The following is a 19,319-nucleotide window of genomic DNA, read 5'->3' on the forward strand; positions in this document are numbered from 1 at the left end:
TAGAATGATTAATATCATGAAAATGTCCATAATATCCAAAGCAATCAATAGATTTAATAAAATCCTATTAAAGTACCAATGGCACTCTTTTCAGAACAAGAATAACCCTAAAATTAATATGGAAACACCAAACAACCACAACCAAAGAAACCTTGAGAAAGAACAGTTGGATGTATGAGATGCCTCTTGACTTTAAATATACTACAAAGCTTTAATAATCAAAACAATATGGCACTGGCACAAAACAAACATAGCTCAATGGAAAAAAGTGGAGAGCCCAAAAATAAACCTTCACTTATATGGTCAATTAATCAAAAACAATGGAGGCAAAAATATACAATGGAGAAATTGGAAGTGTCTTCAACAAGTGGTGCTGGGAAAACTGGACAAATACATGCAAAAAAAAAAACCCCACAGAACAGGAGGCCAGGGGGAGGTCAGTGGGAAAAAAAAGAAAAAAGAAAAAAGAGAGACATATGTACTACTATTTGTAATACCTTAAACAATAAAATTTTTAAAAAAACAACAAAAAACACACAAAACTGAACCACTCTTTTACACCATCTACACTAATAAAAGAGTAACATGCTAATTGACTGTATCTTCACGATGCCCACCAGCCAATCAGGAGTATGCAAATCAACCCAACAAAGATGGTGGGTTCATTTGCATATGTAGGCGCCGAGCGGCTGGGGGCAGGGCAGTCCGCACCACCCCAGCTGCTCTGGGCCTCTAGGCAGCGTGGGAAGGTGGAAAGGCGGCTCCAGCCAGAGCAAAGGCGGTGCCGGCCGCCAGGAGAAGGAAGGCCCATTCTTGCACGAATCTTCGTGCACCGGGCCTCTAGTATAAAATAAACTCGAAGTGGATTAAAGACTTAAATTATAAGATCTGAAACCATACAACCAGAACACATAGGTAGTAAATTATTTGACATTTTAGTAATTGTTTTTGGGTATGTCCTCTTGTACAAGGGAAACAAGTCATGATAAACAAATGTGACTACACACCAAAAGGCTTTGCCATCAACAAAACAACCTACTGAATAGGAGATGATGATCAGTGATACATTCAGTAAGGGGCTGATATCCAAAATATGACTCATAGAACTCAGTAACAAAAAAGTAAATACTCTGATGAAAAATGGGAAGAGGATGTGAAGAGACATTTCTCCAAAGATATGCAGATGGCCAATACATGAAAAGATGCTCAAAATCTGTAATCAGGAAAATGCAAATCAAAATCACAATGAAATACCAGTTAGGCTATTATAAAAAAGTCAACAAACAAGTGTTAGCAAGGATGTGGGTTAAAGAGGACCCAGTACTGTTGGTAGGACTGCAAATTGGCGCAGCCACTAAGGAAAACAGTATGGAGATTCCCCAAAAAACTAAAAATAGAACTACCATAAATCCCAGCAATTTCACTTGTGTATTTATCCAAAGATAACAAAAACTAATTAAAAAACATGCACCCCTATATTCACTGAAGCATTAATTACAATAGGTAAGACGTGGAAGTGATCTAGGTATTCATCAACAGACGAATGAATAAAGATGTAATATAGCGCTAAACGGTTTGGCTCAGTGGATAGAACGTCAGCCTGTGGACTGAGGTTCAATTCTGGTCAAGGGCATGTGCCTTGGTTGTGGGTACATCCCCAGTGGGAAGTGTGCAGGAGGCAGCTGATCGATGTTTCTGACCCTCTGACCCTCTCCCTTCCTCTCTGTAAAAAATCAATAAAATATATTAAGAAAAATAAAGATGTAATATATATGTGTGTGTATATAATGAAATATTACTCACCAATAAAAAATGAAATCCTGCATTTGTGATATGGTGAGACCTAGAGGGTATTATGGTAAGTGAAGTAAGCCAAACATAAATACCACATAATTCCAATTATGTTAAACTTTTAAAAAAATAAAATAAAAAAACAAAAGAAAAATGGACTCAGAAACAAAAAACTGCTGGTTGCCAGAGGGGATGGGAGGGATGGATGAAAAAGGCAAGAGGAATATAGTCACTAGTGTGCTTGTATTGTGATAGTTACAATATTCAGTGTGTTCACAACTTAAGATATATAAATGCTTAATCACTATGTTGTACACCTGAAATATAATATTGTATGTCAACTATAATAAAAATATTTTTAAAATGCTTGAGAAGACTGTGTCAGGTAAGAAATTATCAATGATAGGAAAAAGTTTCCATTAAAATGAATAGTGTTTCACTCCACAAAAATATTTTGTATTTCCTCACCTGGTACTTTTCATATAGGGATATCTGTCCTCCTCTGATGTTTTTCTGCCCAATTTGATAAGGGAAAAAAAAAAAAATTAAATGTTCATGCTTAAAAGACAGCCATGATGTTTAATGTGCTAGGATATGAGGCAACAGGGACCAACAGACTTAAATTTATTCCAACCCTGGATTATGTTAATGTACATTAATATGTGAACTGAAATAAGAATTTCTATTTGGATGAAGAAAAATGCTCTTCCAATGCAGTTATTTTAAAAGGCTTTTCTATTTACGTATCAGAACCAGGGCTTATAAACAACCTAGCATCTGAACAACCAAGTGATGAAAATACTTTAAAAAACATAATACTTGCCTCTCCCTCTTCCACTCTTAAACATGAATCAGTCTTCACTTTCTACTTGAAATAGTTTTAATATGTCACCCTAGACCAGATATTTGAAAATCAGTGGCCAAAGTAAAATTTGTTGAATAAAGCCCAACCAGTTTAAAACAAATTTTGTTAAATGTCACATATCTAGTCTACTACCCATTTACTCAGTATTAACTATAGGATTGGGCAAAAGTAAGTTTACAGTTGTAAATATGCAAACAGAGTTTTTTCTTATTTATTGTTGTTTTTCATATGAACATCTGTAGATTTACTTTTGCTCTACCTTATATTGGGTAGCACCTTTTATAAAACAACTAGAGGCCTGGTGCATGAAATTCGTGCATGGGTACGGTCCCTAGGCCTGGCCTGCGATCCTTCTGGCTGCTGACTGGGGCCTCCCTTTGTTCCGCACTGCCCCCTGGTGGTCAGTGCATGTCATAGCGAGTAATCGAACTCCCAGTCTCCCAGTAGAACTCCCGAGGGGACACTTTGAATATTAGCCTTTATATATATATATATATGTAGGTAGGTAGGTAGGAATTAAGAAAAAAAAGATAAATGTTGGGGTCTAATATGAAAAATATTTCAGGATGGATTGCATAAACCAGAAATCACCTGTTCTAGTTACCATACTCCTCAAAATGACATAGAAATAATTTTTAAAAACCAACACATCGCTCTAGCCTAACCAACACAACGCTCTATCCAATGATAGAGCGTTGACCTGCGGACCAAAGGGTCCTAGGTTCGATTTGGGTCAAGGGCATGTACCTTGGTTGCAGGCAGCAACCAATCGATGTGTTTCTCTCACATCAATGTTTGTCTTTCCCTCCCTCTTCCACTCTCCCTAAAAATCAATGGAAAAATATCTTCGTGTGAGGATTAACAACAAAAACCCCAAAAACAAAACCAACACATCAAACCCGTAAGTATCTAGTTCAGTAAACAGGTTTGATTCAAGCTTTTGAACATGTTACTAAGAAACGATATTTTGAACCCAATTACTCAAAGTTCATTGACTAGCCCATAATGCAGTTTGTGTAAATCTGGTGTACAAACTAACCCCCTAACAGTAGATTGGTTTAATCTTACTCTAACAGAGCTAGCAATTAATTCAGAAAGCAATATTACTTTTTAGGAATTAGACAATCAAGATAGCAGCATTGGGATACAATGAAGAGAATGTTTCAGCTTCTTATTCAATAAGCCTGTTCCTCAATTTTAGATAATGAGGATAAAGGTATCACAACCAAATATGGGAAACTGCTTTCTCTTTATTTAGGCCTTAGGAAGAAAATTAACTTTGGTCACATATTACCTAAAAAAAAACAAAACCAAACCAACAACCACCCCCCCCCCCCCCGCCGCCAAAAAAAAAAAAAAAACCAACACAAAAAACCTTTTACATATTCCTAGATAGGACCAAATGATCAGAGATATAATTTCTTTTGCAAAACTTGCCAAATATTATTTAAAAATCTAACATTCAATGTAATTCAACTTATATAAAGACTGCTTGAGATCACAGCATTCCAAATGTATGACGGTTATATTTCCATCCTAGCAGGTGTGAAAAGTATTTGCTCTCATGTTGCTTTGGTCCAAAAGAATAGAGCTGAATCAGTAAGAGTAAACTAAGTACCTAACCGTATGCCAACATTAATTTAGATTGTTATTGGCAGCAGAAATATCCATGATGAATAGTTCTACTATAACAAAGTATAATAAAATAATTCTTTTCATGAACACATCAGAGTACAGATAAACTTTTTATGAGAAAAATATGAACACAAAAAAAGACAGCTACCATAAACAAAAAATAGTGTCTCCCTCAACTATTTGAAGGATAAAAAGGTGAGATTAGAGGTTTGATAATGCTAATATGAAAGGAAATTGAGTATTGTATTTATTTCTTATTTTATACAACTCTTACTCTTTACAAAATTGATTTTAGTCATGCCCATAAAAGTGTAACCCATGGCATCTGAAAGCAAACACTCTTTGTAATTACTTAAAAGGGCCTTTTTAAAAATTATAATACAAAGGTCTGTGCTCTATAAGCAGTCCTCCACTGTGCATTATAACAATAAGGCTTACTTTTAATACAAAGACTAAGTGTTTGGGAGTTATGAACCACTGGATTTAACAAACATCATTTTATAGTTGCTTTTTGCATCTTTTTTGTTTTTGGGATCCTCCTCTTCATCAGGGTGCTCAGGAGCCTGGAGTTCTTCAGCAGATTCTTCTTTTTCTGACTCTGAGTCACTTTCAGAGTCATCTGGACTTTCAGGATCAGGTGAATCATCATCATCATCATCATCTCCAGCCACATCACCTTCTCCATCATGATCTTCTACCTAAAGCAACAATCAACAGCCTCTTAAATAAATACAATCAAGTACAAAAACTGGAAAAAACATTTCATAGCCATTAAATTAATAGTTTTAAGACTGTCCTATGACCACAGGCTGCCAAAGGAAGAACTGAAGACTTCATGTGTTTTATATACTGGGACTTGAGTAGGATTTTGTTTTAAGAAAAGGCTTTAAAGACCACTCATTCACCTACGTGTCCCACCCTCTACCCTGTTTGAAAGCTCGAGACAATTTTTTTAAAGTAAGGCAAGTTAACTTCTGATTCATAGAAATGTGGAAAACATTGTTTTGGATATTACAGTATCAATGTTTTGCATATTACACTACTTTGGAATAATAAACCAGTAGTTGTAATATCAAAAAAGATGACTCAGGAAACAACTAAGAGAATTCTTCCAAATCAGTACTGACATGATATATTTCATCTAACTTGAATGTTCTTCATGCCTATTTAAGATGTGCCTTAGTGGAGACACACACACATGCGCACACATGCACGCATGTGCGCACGCATGCGCGCGCGCGCGCGCGCACACACACACACACACACAGGGTAAAAAAATAATGACAAAAATGTGGAGAAAGGGTGAGTAAAAAATGTAGTGATGTGTTCAAATTTAAACAACCATCAACTTAAAATAAGACTGCTATATTTTGTACATATGGAATACATGGTAACCAAAAGCCTATAAGAGGTATACAAGAAATAGAGAAAGGAATCCAAACATAACACTATATAAAGTCATCAACATACAAGAGAAGAGAGCATGAGAATAAAAAAGGAAAAGAGAACTATAAAAACAAAACAATTTAATAAAGATATGTAATGGAAATGGAAAAAAAAAATCTGGGAAACAATTCTTGTATCAGACAAAACAGACATTAAAGGCTGTATCAAGAGACAAAGAAGGACATTTCATAATTATAAAGGGATCAATCCAACAAGAGAATATAACTCTTATAAACACCTACATACCGAACATAGGAGAACCTAAATATATAAAGCAATTATTGACAGACATAAAGGGAGAGACTGACAATAAGACAATAGTAGGGGACTTGAACACCCCATTGACATTGTTGGATAGATCATCCAGACAAAAAAATCAACAAGAAAACAACAGCCTTAAATGACACATTAGACTATATGGACTCAAAAGACCACGTGTTAGGCCACAAAACAAGTTTCAATACATTTAAGAAGACTGAAATCATATCAAGCATCTTCTCTAAACACAATGATATGAAACTAGAAATTACGAGAAACAGAAAAACACAAACACCTAGAAGTTAAAAATATGCTATGAAACAATGAATGAGTTGACAATGAGATCACAGAATTCAAAAGATACCCAGAGACAAATTAAAATGAAAACAATACCCCAAATCTACGGGACACAGCCAAAATAGTTCTAAGAGGGGAATTCATAGTAATAAAGGTCCAACTCAAAAAAGGAGAAAAGCTCAAATAAACAATCTAACCTTACACTCAAAGGAACTAGAAAAAGAACAAAGCCCAAAGCTTGAGCAGAAGGAAGGAAATAATAAAGATCAGGGTGAAAATAAAAGAAATAGTTCAAAGAAAATAGAAAAAAGTCAATAAAGCTAAGAGCTGGTTTCTCTGAAAAGATAAACAAAACTGATAACAGACCAATTACTAGTAATGAAATGGAATCAGTAATCAAAAAACTCCCAAAAAACAAAAGTCTTGGACCAGATGGCTTCAGAGTTGAATTCTACCAAAGAAAAATTAATATCTATTCTTCTCAAATTGTTCCCAAAGAATTGAAGAAGGAATGCTCCCAAACTTATTTTATCGGGCCAGCATTACCATGATACCAAAATCAGACAGAAACACTATAAAAATAGAAAATTATAGGCTAATGTCTTTCATGAACATAGATGCAAAAACTTCAACAAAATATTAATAAACTGAATTCAGCAATAATTCCAAAGATCATACACTACTATCAAGTGGGATTTATTCCAGGTATGCAATGTTGGTTCAGTATCCACAAATCAATTAATGTGATAAACCAGATAAATAAAATGAAAGATAAAAATTATATGATCTTATCAACAGTTGCAGAAAAAGCATCTGATGAAAATGCAACATCCATTTATGATGAAAACTCTCAGCAACATGAGGAAAGATAATTCAAACTCAACATAATAAAGACCATATGACATACCCACAGTTAACATACTCAATGTTGAAAAATGAAAGCTTTTCCTTTAAGAACAGGAGGAAGACAAGGATGTCCACACTCATCAACTTTATTTGACAAAGTATTGGAAATCCTGGGCCACAGCAATCATACAAGAAAAATATTTAAAATTTCCATCCAAATTGGAAAGGAAAAAGTAAAATTGTCAGATGATAACAGATGAATGCATAAAGAACATGTGGTTCACATACACAATGGAATATTACTTGGCCATAAAAAAAAGAACTCTTGCCATTTGCCACAACATGGAAGGACCTAGAAGGTATTATGCTAAGTGAAATAAACCAGACAAAGAGAAATACCATATGATTTCACTTATATGTGGAATCTAAAAAACAAAATAAATGAACAGAAAAGAAACAAGCTCACAGATAAGAGAACAAACTGATGGTTGCCAGATGAGAGGGGTGTTGGGAAGATGGGTATAAAATGTGAAAGGGATTAAGAAGTACAAATTGCCAGTTACAAAAATAGTCACAGGGATGTACAGTAGAGCACAGGGAATATAGTCAATAATATTGTAATTACTATGTATGGTGCCAGATGGGTACTACACTTATTGTGATCACTTCGTAAGGTATATAATTGTTTAATCACTATGTTGTACACCTAAAACTAATATGGTATTTTATGTCAACTATACTGAAAAAATGTGCCCTAGCAATTATCTAAGCAGAATTTACATAAGCTGGTATCAGAAAAGTTATTAATAAATCTCTCAAAATTCTTTTCTCTACAAAGATCTAGTACGGCATATAATAATATTTTAAGTAACTAAAAATTTTATCAAATTGATTATTTTCCCATTTAATGAAAATACATTAATTACTACCTCACTGAAGCCAAGTCCACAATGTCTTCGATATCTTCCTGACAATTTACTGTCCATACTTTGCTGATATTGAGACTCCAGTTCTTCATTAATTTTCTTGTCTTCTTCCCCTGCATGTCCAGGGTACTTTGGTTATGTTTCAGTCAAATTAATAAAAATATTTGATTACACAAAAAAACCCTTAATACAGATGCTATTATAATCAGGGCTGATTTCTTGAACTGTGACTAATTTTACAATTAATTTTGTGGATGGGTTTCTATACAATACACCTTAATGGACATAAAATAATTGAAATACTTATGATTACTTCTTTAATAGCCAACCCTTCGAACTATAAAAATGTTTATAAAATATAAACAGCTTATATTTTTCCACGTAATTCACACTAGACACAGAGTCTCAGAAAAAGTGCATGGAGTTCAGATATTCTAGAAATTAATTACTAAGAACTCTGGCTATTATATGTTTTAGCTTATTTATAGTCTAAAAACTATTCTCCTGAAAGTGAAAGTTTTCTTCTAGTTACAAAAAAACCTCCAAACAAAACCTTCTGTATTAGAATAAAAATAATGAAAAGACACAATTCTTTCAGAGGATGGTTAAATAAAATGACCTTGTAATGGCTCTCCTTTATGACTTCCTTTGCATATTAGTTTACTGAAGCAACATAAACGTTTTTATCATGCAACATATGATATATATTTTTACATAAATACTGTTGTATGTAGTTATTGAACAGAAAACTAAACTACATGTGAATTTACCACATAAGAACTCGATGTTATCAATACAATCAAAGCTTTCTGTGCATGACATTTTAATTTGTAAATAAAATAGGAATTTCACATTTTAATCACTAATGTTGGTGCTTTTCATTATTGTCATTCATAAAACCCCCAGTTTTAAAAAGCAGCTGAATATATTTCCATTCTGCAAAGCTCAGGGACTCTTTTAACTTTCTGTAGCAATGCAAATTAATTAGAAATTGTTTAATACCGTAAGTATAAAATACCAATTAATTTCTAAAATGTGCTACATATTCTAGGTCAGTAAAAAGCTAATTTAAATACTTTAATTGTTTTGTTAAATATACCAAGGTCATTATACCCTAATATTAATGTCCATGATCAAGGTCAATTTGAAGTAGGAGAAAATTTCACTTTTCAGCAGACTGAATTCAAATTCAAATCCATTTCCAGTTCTTATTTAAAAGTTTTCCCCCCACAATTTTTTTTAAGTTAATTTTTTCAGGCTTTGCAATGAATTTTAGTTCTTCAAAGATTTCAGAACAAAACAGTGAATAAACTATAAACCAGTAAAATATGCCAATTATAACATATGCTAAATAATTTATAAAGTAAAAAATATATAAAGTCAATACATACTACAGTTTGTAAGATGAGGCATAAAATCTTTTTTTTTTTAAATATATTTTTATTGATTTTTACAGGGAGGAAGGGAGAGGGATAGAGAGCCAGAAACGTCGATGAGAGAGAAACATCGACCAGCTGCCTCTTGCACACCCCCTACTGGGGATGTGCCCGCAACCAAGGTATATGCCCTTGACCGGAATCGAACCTGGGACCTTCCAGTCCACAGGCCGACGCTCTATCCACTGAGCCAAACCGGTTTCAGCGAGGCATAAAATCTTACAATTAAAATATATGAGTCAGTAAAAACGAAGACATAAAAGGGTCAGTTTCTTGGTTAGAATATCATATTGATGTGTACTCTATACTCTCAAATCTTTTAAAAATCAAAGTATATACTAATTATTACATAATTATGTAACATGTTTACATATACCATGTACATTTCCAAGTCTAATATTTTAAATATCATTTTAATTATGTTTTAAATTTCTTACCTGTTCGGAAGTGAGATGTTGATTTGTGATCTCCTATAACAAGACGACCAGTATGTTCTTTCTATAAGGAGGCAGAAAATGTATTAGAATTTGAGACCACTAATCTATATATATATAAGCCTAAGTGACTGTTCGACCGGTAGCTATGATGCGCACTGACCACCAGGGGATAGATGCTCTGAATGGTAGGCTAGCTTGCTGCTGGGGTCTGGCCGATCAGGACTGGGTGAGATGGGCTAGACATGCCCTAGATGAATTTGTGCATGGACCGGTTTCAGCCTGATCCTCGCAGGCCAGGGACCACAGGAGGGCTCCAGGGTGTGTCTGGCCCGTCTCGCCCAGTCCCAATAAGGACCAGCCAGCCAGCCGGGGAGGGACCCCACCATTACATGAATCCATGCACCGGGCCTCTAGTTTAACATCATTATTGAGTGTCTACTATATGCCTGACACAATTCCAGGCTTCTGGGATACAGTGCAGAAAAAAAGATTAAGTGGGAAGGATAGATAACTAAAAAATGAAGACAATCTAAATATCTTCTTTTTTAAGAAGGCCAATTAAATGAATTGCTTTAACTTTCCCACCTTCTTTTTCTGGTATCTCAGGCATATCTCATGGAGATTGCAAATGAGACTATTTAGCTAGCTAAAAATGAAACAGACTTATAATGCACTTTAATAGATCTTTAAAATATAAAAAAAGAAAATAATTATTACTACTGACATAACATCCTCAAATTGCTAGCTCATTAGTATTTGGCGGCAATGAGCACCCAATCTCAAACTGTCGAAAAGAACACAATTTAAAATAATCTAGTTTTATAAAACAAATTTTTCCATTGATTTTTAGATAGAGTAAGAGGAAGGTGGAGTGAGAGAAACAACAATGTGAAAGAGAGACATCGATTGATTGCCTCCCACATGTGCCCTGACTAGAGCCAGGGATTGAACCTGCAACCCAGGTACATGCCTCTGACCGGGAATTGAACCCATGATCCTTTGGTGCGAGGGCCACCACTCTAACCACAGAACCACACCGGCCAGGGCCCAATCCACTCTTTATGGTTCATATTCAGTTTTATAATGTAAAGAAATTGTTCACTAGGACACTGAGTGACTTTGCAAAGCAATCTTAAATCATCTGTGAAGATATAGTTAACAAATCTTTCTATTGTAAAAGGATGATAGACACATTCTCCATACCCAAAGATACTACTGAAAGCTTCAAGCATTAATGTTTTACATGCCATTAACACATAAGCAAATCAATGATTCAATATGTTGTTTCTTTAAATTCCAGAAAATACATCATTAACAAGATCTGAATATATAATGGCAGTGGTCTATTCATACTTGCTCAGCTAGTTCTCTCCGTGACCAATAAAATACTCATAGTAGTTGGCTAGGATTAGGAATGTGGCAACAAGCCAGAACAAATCAAATCAGCCTATTTGAGCAAAGCTACAATTTTGCCTTGCTAGCAAAGAATTTAATGTATGCTAAACAGTCCATTTACTGGTAGCCAAATTTCTTTTTTAAATGTTCAATTTGTTCCCTCCCCTTTTATTGATATAATTCACTATTGGTAGCTATAATGCATACATTTTGTTGGTGTTCTTCCTAAGCACTTGAAGAGTTTTCATTCTACCAGGTTTAGCATGCCCTCTAAACTATTATTTTATATATCCTTAGCAAATCTTTTATTTGCATGAACCTAGGCCAGTGGTTGGCAAACCGCATCTCGCGAGCCACATGCGGCTCTTTGGCCCCTTGAGTGTGGTTCTTCCACAAAATACCACACGCGGGCACGCACATACAGTGTGATTGAAACTTCGTTGACCATGCGCAGAAGTCAGTTTTTGGCCTGGGCGAGTCTATTTTGAAGAAGTGGCGTTAGAACACTCAAGGGGCCAAAGAGCCGCATGTGGCTCGCGAGCCGCGGTTTGCCGACCACTGACCTAGGCGAACTTCAAAATACTTTCTATGACAAATTACAAATTATGCAAAATCTGGATTAATGAGACATACAAATGCCTTCTTTGTATAGATCTTCATGCTTTGCATGGTCTCTCCCTACCCTCAACCCCACTGCTGTATTCTGGCTAACTCCTTATCCTTTCAGATTCAGATCAATTCTATTTCTGGAAAGGTTTCTTATACTGCTAAGCCAGGGCTAGCAATCCTTGTCTGTTGAATCCACAGCACTATGTGTATAGCTCTTTCATAGCAATTATAATTCTGTATTGTTATTATCTGATTTCCTCTATTACATGATGGCTCCAAACATGTGTTATTGCTCTATGTAATGCCCCCCACCTCCCACCAGACCTTGTAAAGTACCTGGCATATAGTGGTCAGTAACTGTTGGTAAAACTAAAATGCACATTCTCATATTAATAACAAAAACAAAAAGAATTTCATTTTAAGGATCTTAAAAGAGAGAAAAGTTTCCCTATTACTTTCACATTCTATTTGTAGGAAGGCTATCGGGACAATGTTACAAAAATAAATGTACTTGCTTATAAAAAATAAATACCTAGCTACCACTATATGTAAAAATAAATTGCTAGGAAAAGAGTTTTTCTAATAGGTTATATTTTTCTGGCACCTATATTTTATATCTTCTATTATGTTAATCAAAGGAATTTCACAAAAATAAATTGAACATTTTAAAAATCAGAGATAAAGGTTATTCCCTTGGTTACTTCTTCAAGGGCTGGAAGGAGTGATATGACCTACCAATTGGTCTGTCCAGTAATACCTTGTATCAAATCATTATTTTAACAAATGGCAAATCATAAACTTTAACATCTTCTTTCTTCTGTAGGAGTCTCCTCAAACCAAAAATTTTTTCTATTCAGTTCCTAAAGCTACTGCCTAGAGGCAATGAGAATCCTAAGAAATAGTAAGAATTTTAAGCGCTCAGTTTGCTCAGCTATATTCCCCAAAGCCTAAAATAATCATGCAGAACAGGGAAATGGGATCCAAGTATATTCAGTACTTCTCACTTAACATACACAGAAAAAGGCATTATTTTCACAGAAAAGAAAAAAATGCATCCTGTCTGATGCTTACCTTTCCTGCGCCCATAAGTCTCAAGAACTTTTGTTTTCTTTCTTCATTACCTAAGTCTGCTGCCTCCCAATTGCTAGATCCAAGCTGGAAAAGAAATTCGCATATTAATTTGTTTTGCCTAATATTAAGTATTAAAAATTTTTAAGTTTACCAGTAAATTCTAAGTTCTTTTTTCCCTGTCAGTTTTAACTGTGGGCTCATTCTTATTTAGGAAATTAAGCACATGTATCATAAATATACAGCCAACTTACGATGGTTAAACAAGATTTTTCAACTTTATGATGGTATGAAAGTGATGCCCATTTAGTAGAAACTGGTCAGACTAAGCTATGATGTTCAGTAGGTTTAAGTTTGCATTTTTGACTTAATGGTATTTTCAACTTATGATGGGTTTATTGGGATATAAACACATTGGAGGAGCATCTTATTCCTTTTGTTACCTCAAGGCAGAAGCTTTTAGTTCTTTTACAGCCAGAGCTTAGTTTTCAAATTTGTTTCTATCAGCATCATCTGAAGGGCTTGTTAGAACACCCCAGGAATTGCAGATTCAGTCGGTCTGAGGTGGGGCTCATAGATTTCATTTCTAACGAATTCCTCAAGTGATGCGGTTCATGTGGGCAACCAGATGTTAATACCTACTGCCCCAGAACTTTATAGGACTCTAGAGCATGTAGTACTTTGAACCCAGAGGGCTGCCAAGTTGTTAGTTTAAGTTAGCTAACTGGCTTTTGGGATATTAGGACAATTTAACATCAGAGTTTACTGGACCCAATTTTAGTTTTTCAGTTTCTTTTCTTTTTTTCTTTTTTATTTTATTTATTTATTTATTTTTAATATATTTTATTGATTTTTTACAGAGAGGAAGGGAGAGGGATAGAGAGTTAGAAACATCGATGAGAGAGAACCATCGATCAGCTGCCTCCTGCACACCTCCTACCGGGGATGTGCCTGCAACCAAGGTACATGCCCTTGACCGGAATCGAACCCGGGACCCTTCAGTCCGCAGGCCGACGCTCTATCCACTGAGCCACACCGGTCAGGGCTCTTTTCTTTTTTTTAATTTTATTTTTATTGATTTCAGAGAGGAAGGGAGAGGGAGAGATAGAAACATCAATGATGAGAGAAAATCATTGATTGGCTGCCTCTTGCACACCCTCCACTGGGGACCGAGCCCGCAACCTGGGCATGTGCCCTTGACCAGAATCGAACCTGGGACCCTTCAGTCAGCAGGCCAATGCTCTATCCAGAGTCAAACCAGCTAGGGCATCAGTTTCTTTTTGAGGAGTTCTAGTTTTTGTAATGATACGTTATGACTTTCATTTACTCTTAGAGGTCTTCCAAAGAATAAAGAGAAAGTTTACTTATTTTTTTAAAAGAACAGAAGAGCCCTAGCCGGTTTGGCTCAGTGGATGGAGTGTCGGCCTGCGGACTGAAGGGTCGCGGGTTCGATTCTGGCCAGGGGCACATGCCTGGGTTGCGGGGCTTGATCCCCAGTTGGGGGCATGCAGGAGGCGGCCAATCGGTGATTCTATCTCATTATTGATGTTTCTGTCTCTCTATCTCTCTCCCTTCCTCTCTGAAATCAATAAAAATATATTTAAAAAAAATTTTAAAAACGAAAAAAAAAATCAAGAAAAAGAATAACCCATAGTACCTTATAATTATCAAATATTGGGCCAAATCAATATCAAATATTGAACCATGCTATAAATCTAATATTATGGAATCCTAATGCTATTTTTCTCTACATCTTGAAACAAATGTAAGAATTACTTTAAATCACCAATTATTCCCAACTATGCTAAAAATGTCTAAAATAGTAAGAAAATAGAAAAATGGTAGTAGAAGAGTTTTCTCATCATGTTGTCTAAAGTATTGCATTACTTTTAAGAAAACATCACTCCTCTATTGGTCACTTCTAGCTTTCTTTGGACACAGTTAATTCAGATTTTTTTTCATTTCTACCCATAATTGCAAGTGGGTAAAATATTGGAAACTGACAGAAGGCATTGCACAATTATTAGACAAGTAAGTAGTTGAATGCAAACTGTCAAGTGATGGCAAATTGTATATGCAAAAATCTTATGACTATGAGTCTTTGAATGATGAACTAAATAACTTTTTCCAACCAGAAATCAATTATAGACAAAGAAAAAAATAAATATAATACTCTCATCCAGAGAGTCACTCAACAGGAAGGACTTCATCCTGCAACATTTTGCTATAATAGCCTGGACCATCCTGTTTTTCTAAAATGATATATAACTTTTATGTTATCTGTACACCAAAACTTATTTGATATGGTTTTTAAGTGGACAAATGATGAAGGCAGGTGTGTATACAAAGGTGAGTAGAATGAATGTAGAAATGAAAACATTCAGTGATCATTCTAATCGAGTTTATAGTTTAAAAATGAAAATGTTTCACACTTATGGAGCAGACAACCCCTTTCTCAACACAAAATTATGAGCAATCATATGTTTAAAATAATTCAAGTAGTATTATATTTTGATGATGCCAATGTAAGAACTAGAATAACTTCCTAATAAGCTAAAATCTATTAGAAATAGGTATGTAATCTTAAATTATATGTTCCAGCTTCACACATAACAACTGACAGGCAGTTAGCTGTATTCAGAGGATGCTCATCATTTTGGGTATGTATGTCATGAAACTGTGGAATACAAATTTGATTTGGTATGGTTAAATTCATATTAGAATTTCTAATGAAGGCGATTTTCACTATTCTCCTTACTTATGAAAATTATTTGTAAAAAAAAGACTAATAGAATATAAAAGAAACAATGATGGCCATTTCTTCTGGGCATATGAGAGTTAAAACTATTTGTACTACATGGACAACCATGGCTCTTCTAAATTCCTCTTGGTAGGGGGATTATATGCTCTCATCATTTTGGCTAAGTTCCAAATTTCTGCTTCTTTCCATCTGACAGCTCATCTTTTCACAGACCAGTTAGTTCTTAACTATTTCTGGTTCAATATGGTTAAAAAAAATTAAAGTACTAGTGAAGCTTAAGTTCTGAATCCCACCAAATTACTTGCTCTCTGTTAACCTCCTAGACTGACATTTAACTTCTTTTCATTCCTTATCTATATAGCAAGGCTTCTTTAAAACTCTGTCTTAATAACACTTAAAATTGCACAGTGTTTTACAACTTGCAAACCGCTTTCATTTACATTCTCTCAAGAGTCCATTTAATTAATAAGGACAATGAGGCAAAGAGGCTAAGGGACTTGCTTCCATCCTCTGGCCTTAAGTCCTCTGTTCTTTCCACATTATACTGTACACAACCAAATGAGATAGAGTATGTGGAAATAGTTTATGAACTAGTTATAAAAATATATAAAAAGAGCAAATGTTCAATGTCTTTATATAAATAACCTTATCATTTACAATTTATAATCCTAATATTTTTTAAAGCTGTCGATATTCTATAGAACTGCGATCAATTTACCTCCAATAATACCATAGTAACTTTTGGAATTGTCAGCATTTTCCTAGAGTTGGATTCTGTGATTTAATATCTACTTTTAATATCTTTTTAAATATTTGATAATCCCCATTTAATATGTGAGGTCAGTGGGCAAAAAAAACTTCAATTATCTTTTACCTGCAGTGGATGTTCATTAGAAACTATTGACCAACTACATATTATAATTAGTTGATTTTCTACAATTTATATGTATATTTAAAAACATTTTAAAATGTTTTACATATATTAAAATATTTTACAAACAAGTACTTAAAAGATAACTCCCAATTACCAGCAAAAATAAAATTCATATGAAGGAACCTTAAAAAAATCACTATCAAGGGATAAGGGATAGGTTATTGTATTGCACTATAATATATAATCAACAACATAATCAATTTTAGGGAATGTGTGATGGTGCTAAGTCCTGATTTGATTTGTAACTATAACCATCATCTTCAAAGAGAATGCTTGTAGAATTGGAAAAAGTCTTAAAGTTCATCTAGTTTAAACTGATCCCAGTCTTAATTACTTAATCCCCTTAACTTTGTGTTAAATTACTTAGTATCACCAAGAATTTTCTGTCAAGCTAAAAGAGTATGTCTCTTGAGTTTAGCAAAACAGGTACCTAACATTCTAACAATCAAGTCACAATTAAATACCAGGAGGGAAACAATGTGTAATAGCTTTTGAAATGGCACCCAGGTTACTTAAAAGCCTAGATAAATTCACAGCATGAACTGGATTACCATATCAACAAGAAAAGATCTAAACGCCTCTTGTAGGGAGGAACAGAGGGCATGAATAAAGCTCACTATAACTATTCATCCTCAAATCTTTACTGATTGCTAATCTTTCTGCAAAGCTCAAAGAGCATTACTATTCTGGACCTAACCCTTCCACCCATAGAGTGGTGGGTCTTAACCATTATTTCATTTGCTACAAAAGATACACACTAGTAGTATTCAGTGAGCCTTTTATGATTCACAAAATAAAGATATTATGAAAGGCACTGAACTGAAGTATAAGAAAATAAAAAAACGACACATTCAGTAGTTGACAGTGCTTTAAACAATAACGGGAAGAAAACTAGATGTTCCTTCACCATCCTTAAAGATGACCTGCCATGCTCCCCCGCCCCATCAACATTCTCAGTGGGCATTCATTTACCCACTGAAAGAGGACCTAGTTTTAAGTGGACGGGTTACTGCAGTCTCCATGACAATGCGCTAGGAGCTGGGGCAGACATACAAAAAAGGCCTACGATAAGCACATACTTATTCATCTTTGAATTTCCAACACCTGGCACAGCAGTAAATATTTAATGTGTTACTTTAAGAAATGAATGGTTTGCTATTTAAACTGACGTGCTGGGGGGAGGAAGGCAGAGGGAGAAGGGAGGAGGGGAGAGGGAGGTACTTGACATCAAAACGGGCTTCTAGGTCGCAGCGTCTTAGACCTCAGCACCACCTTGCGCCAGTCACAAATTACTCCCCGGATACAATTTTTCCATTCAATCCTGTTCTGAGTTTACCCTTAACAGTACAGTTAAGACTAATTGTTAACAATACACCGCAAAAATAATCCCGGCCGGAGAATCTGCCCAAGTTGCACACACACCTCGACGCTGTCACAGGAGCAGTTTAAGCCTCAAACAGGGCGGGTCTTGCCGTCTCTATCCCGAGTGGAAAGGCCCGACCAAGAGGCTTCATCAGCCCCCAAAGAGGCAAATATGACCTCTTGACTACGCTCTTTCACCTCCCGACCGTACAGGATTTCCTCCCTCGATCCCCCTCCCTTCCTACGCAGGCTCTGGTTCTCAGCGTGCGGCCCTCTTAAAACCTTGCGACCCTAAATAAAGGGAGACATTTCCCATTCCTCTGGGCCCCCCCGCCTTCCCTTCCTTTTCGGGCCACCTCCGGCGCTTCTTCCATCTACACCCACCCTTCCCGGCCTACCCCAACCTTCAGTAGGCCTCAACCCTCATCCATTCCGCCATTGTTATTTACATCGTCGTCTGGGGAGGCTGAACGCTTCACCCCGTGCGGATGGGACTCCCTGGCAGCACTCATCGTTGCGGGGACCCCGACAGCAAATGCCAAACCGAGTCGCTGGTCTCCTCAGCTCCGGCACCAGCAGCCTGCAACCTGCCTCCGGACCAAGCAGCGCCACTCCAGAACGCGGAGCCCGTCGGCCCTTCTCTGCCACAGTCGTCACGACGCAGCCGCTTGCCACCCCAGAGCACCCTGGGAGTTGTAGTTTCCTGGCTGGCTCCATACAGCCTGAACAAGAGACAAAGAGGGGTGACGGAACCTACTATTCCCAGGAAGCCCAGCGGCGCACCTCGTGCTTTGTGGCGGGAGTGTCCTCTGAGGCCCCGCCCTCTCCGGCTGGTGGAGGAAGCTTTCCCGCGGATGGGTATGGCGGTGAGCGTTGTGGCAGAGCTTCCTTGGCACAAAACGAGACTTAGAGTGGGTTTTCGCTTTTCACTAAGATGCCGCACGGTTGACCTACGTGTCCGTCATCGTTAAGCACCTAGGTTTCAATGTAATGTTTGAGGCTTGTTGAGTCCTCACGCGTGAGCTTACTCCCAATACAAAAACCTTTGAGAAAAAAATGGCTTCTACTGTTTCCACCCTGGTGTTCTCTGTGACTGGTAGAGGTTTCTAGGTGACCAGCGGTGCAGCTTTCTGGAAGTTCCTGAGGGATATTTTGCTGCTTTCTCTTTTTCACTGAGAGGAGTCCACAAGGATGGTGTACCAGTTTTATTGGCAGTTATTGAAACTAGGGCCCCCCTGAGGGAATTTTGTGAG

General features: G+C 36.3%; 1 protein-coding gene across 1 annotated transcript; it reads right to left on the reverse strand.

Annotated features, from left to right (window-relative positions):
• Positions 1 to 3,996: 3,996 nt before the first annotated feature.
• On the reverse strand, positions 3,997 to 18,710 carry LOC307109741 (small acidic protein). Its single transcript, XM_079788613.1, has 5 exons — positions 18,516 to 18,710; positions 13,013 to 13,096; positions 9,938 to 9,998; positions 8,068 to 8,177; positions 3,997 to 4,989 (listed from the first exon to the last, which is right to left on the reverse strand). The coding sequence occupies exons 1-5, from the start codon at positions 18,576 to 18,578 to the stop codon at positions 4,759 to 4,761; spliced, it is 549 nt and encodes a 182-aa protein (XP_079644739.1). The 5' UTR covers positions 18,579 to 18,710; the 3' UTR covers positions 3,997 to 4,758.
• Positions 18,711 to 19,319: the final 609 nt, after the last annotated feature.

The sequence above is a fragment of the Cnephaeus nilssonii genome (genome assembly GCF_951640355.1).
Source record: "Cnephaeus nilssonii genome assembly, chromosome: 13".
In the NCBI taxonomy this organism is placed as follows: domain Eukaryota; kingdom Metazoa; phylum Chordata; class Mammalia; order Chiroptera; family Vespertilionidae; genus Cnephaeus; species Cnephaeus nilssonii.

Excerpts from the sequence above, each read along its gene's own strand:
- LOC307109741 (XM_079788613.1), bottom strand. The coding sequence starts at position 18,578 with ATGAGTGCTGCCAGGGAGTCCCATCCGCACGGGGTGAAGCGTTCAGCC. Across the intron at positions 8,178-9,937 it reads AACATCTCACTTCCGAACAG|GGGAAGAAGACAAGAAAATT; the intron begins GTAAGAAATTTA and ends CTGGACATGCAG. Across the intron at positions 4,990-8,067 it reads GTGGACTTGGCTTCAGTGAG|GTAGAAGATCATGATGGAGA; the intron begins GTAGTAATTAAT and ends TTGTTGCTTTAG.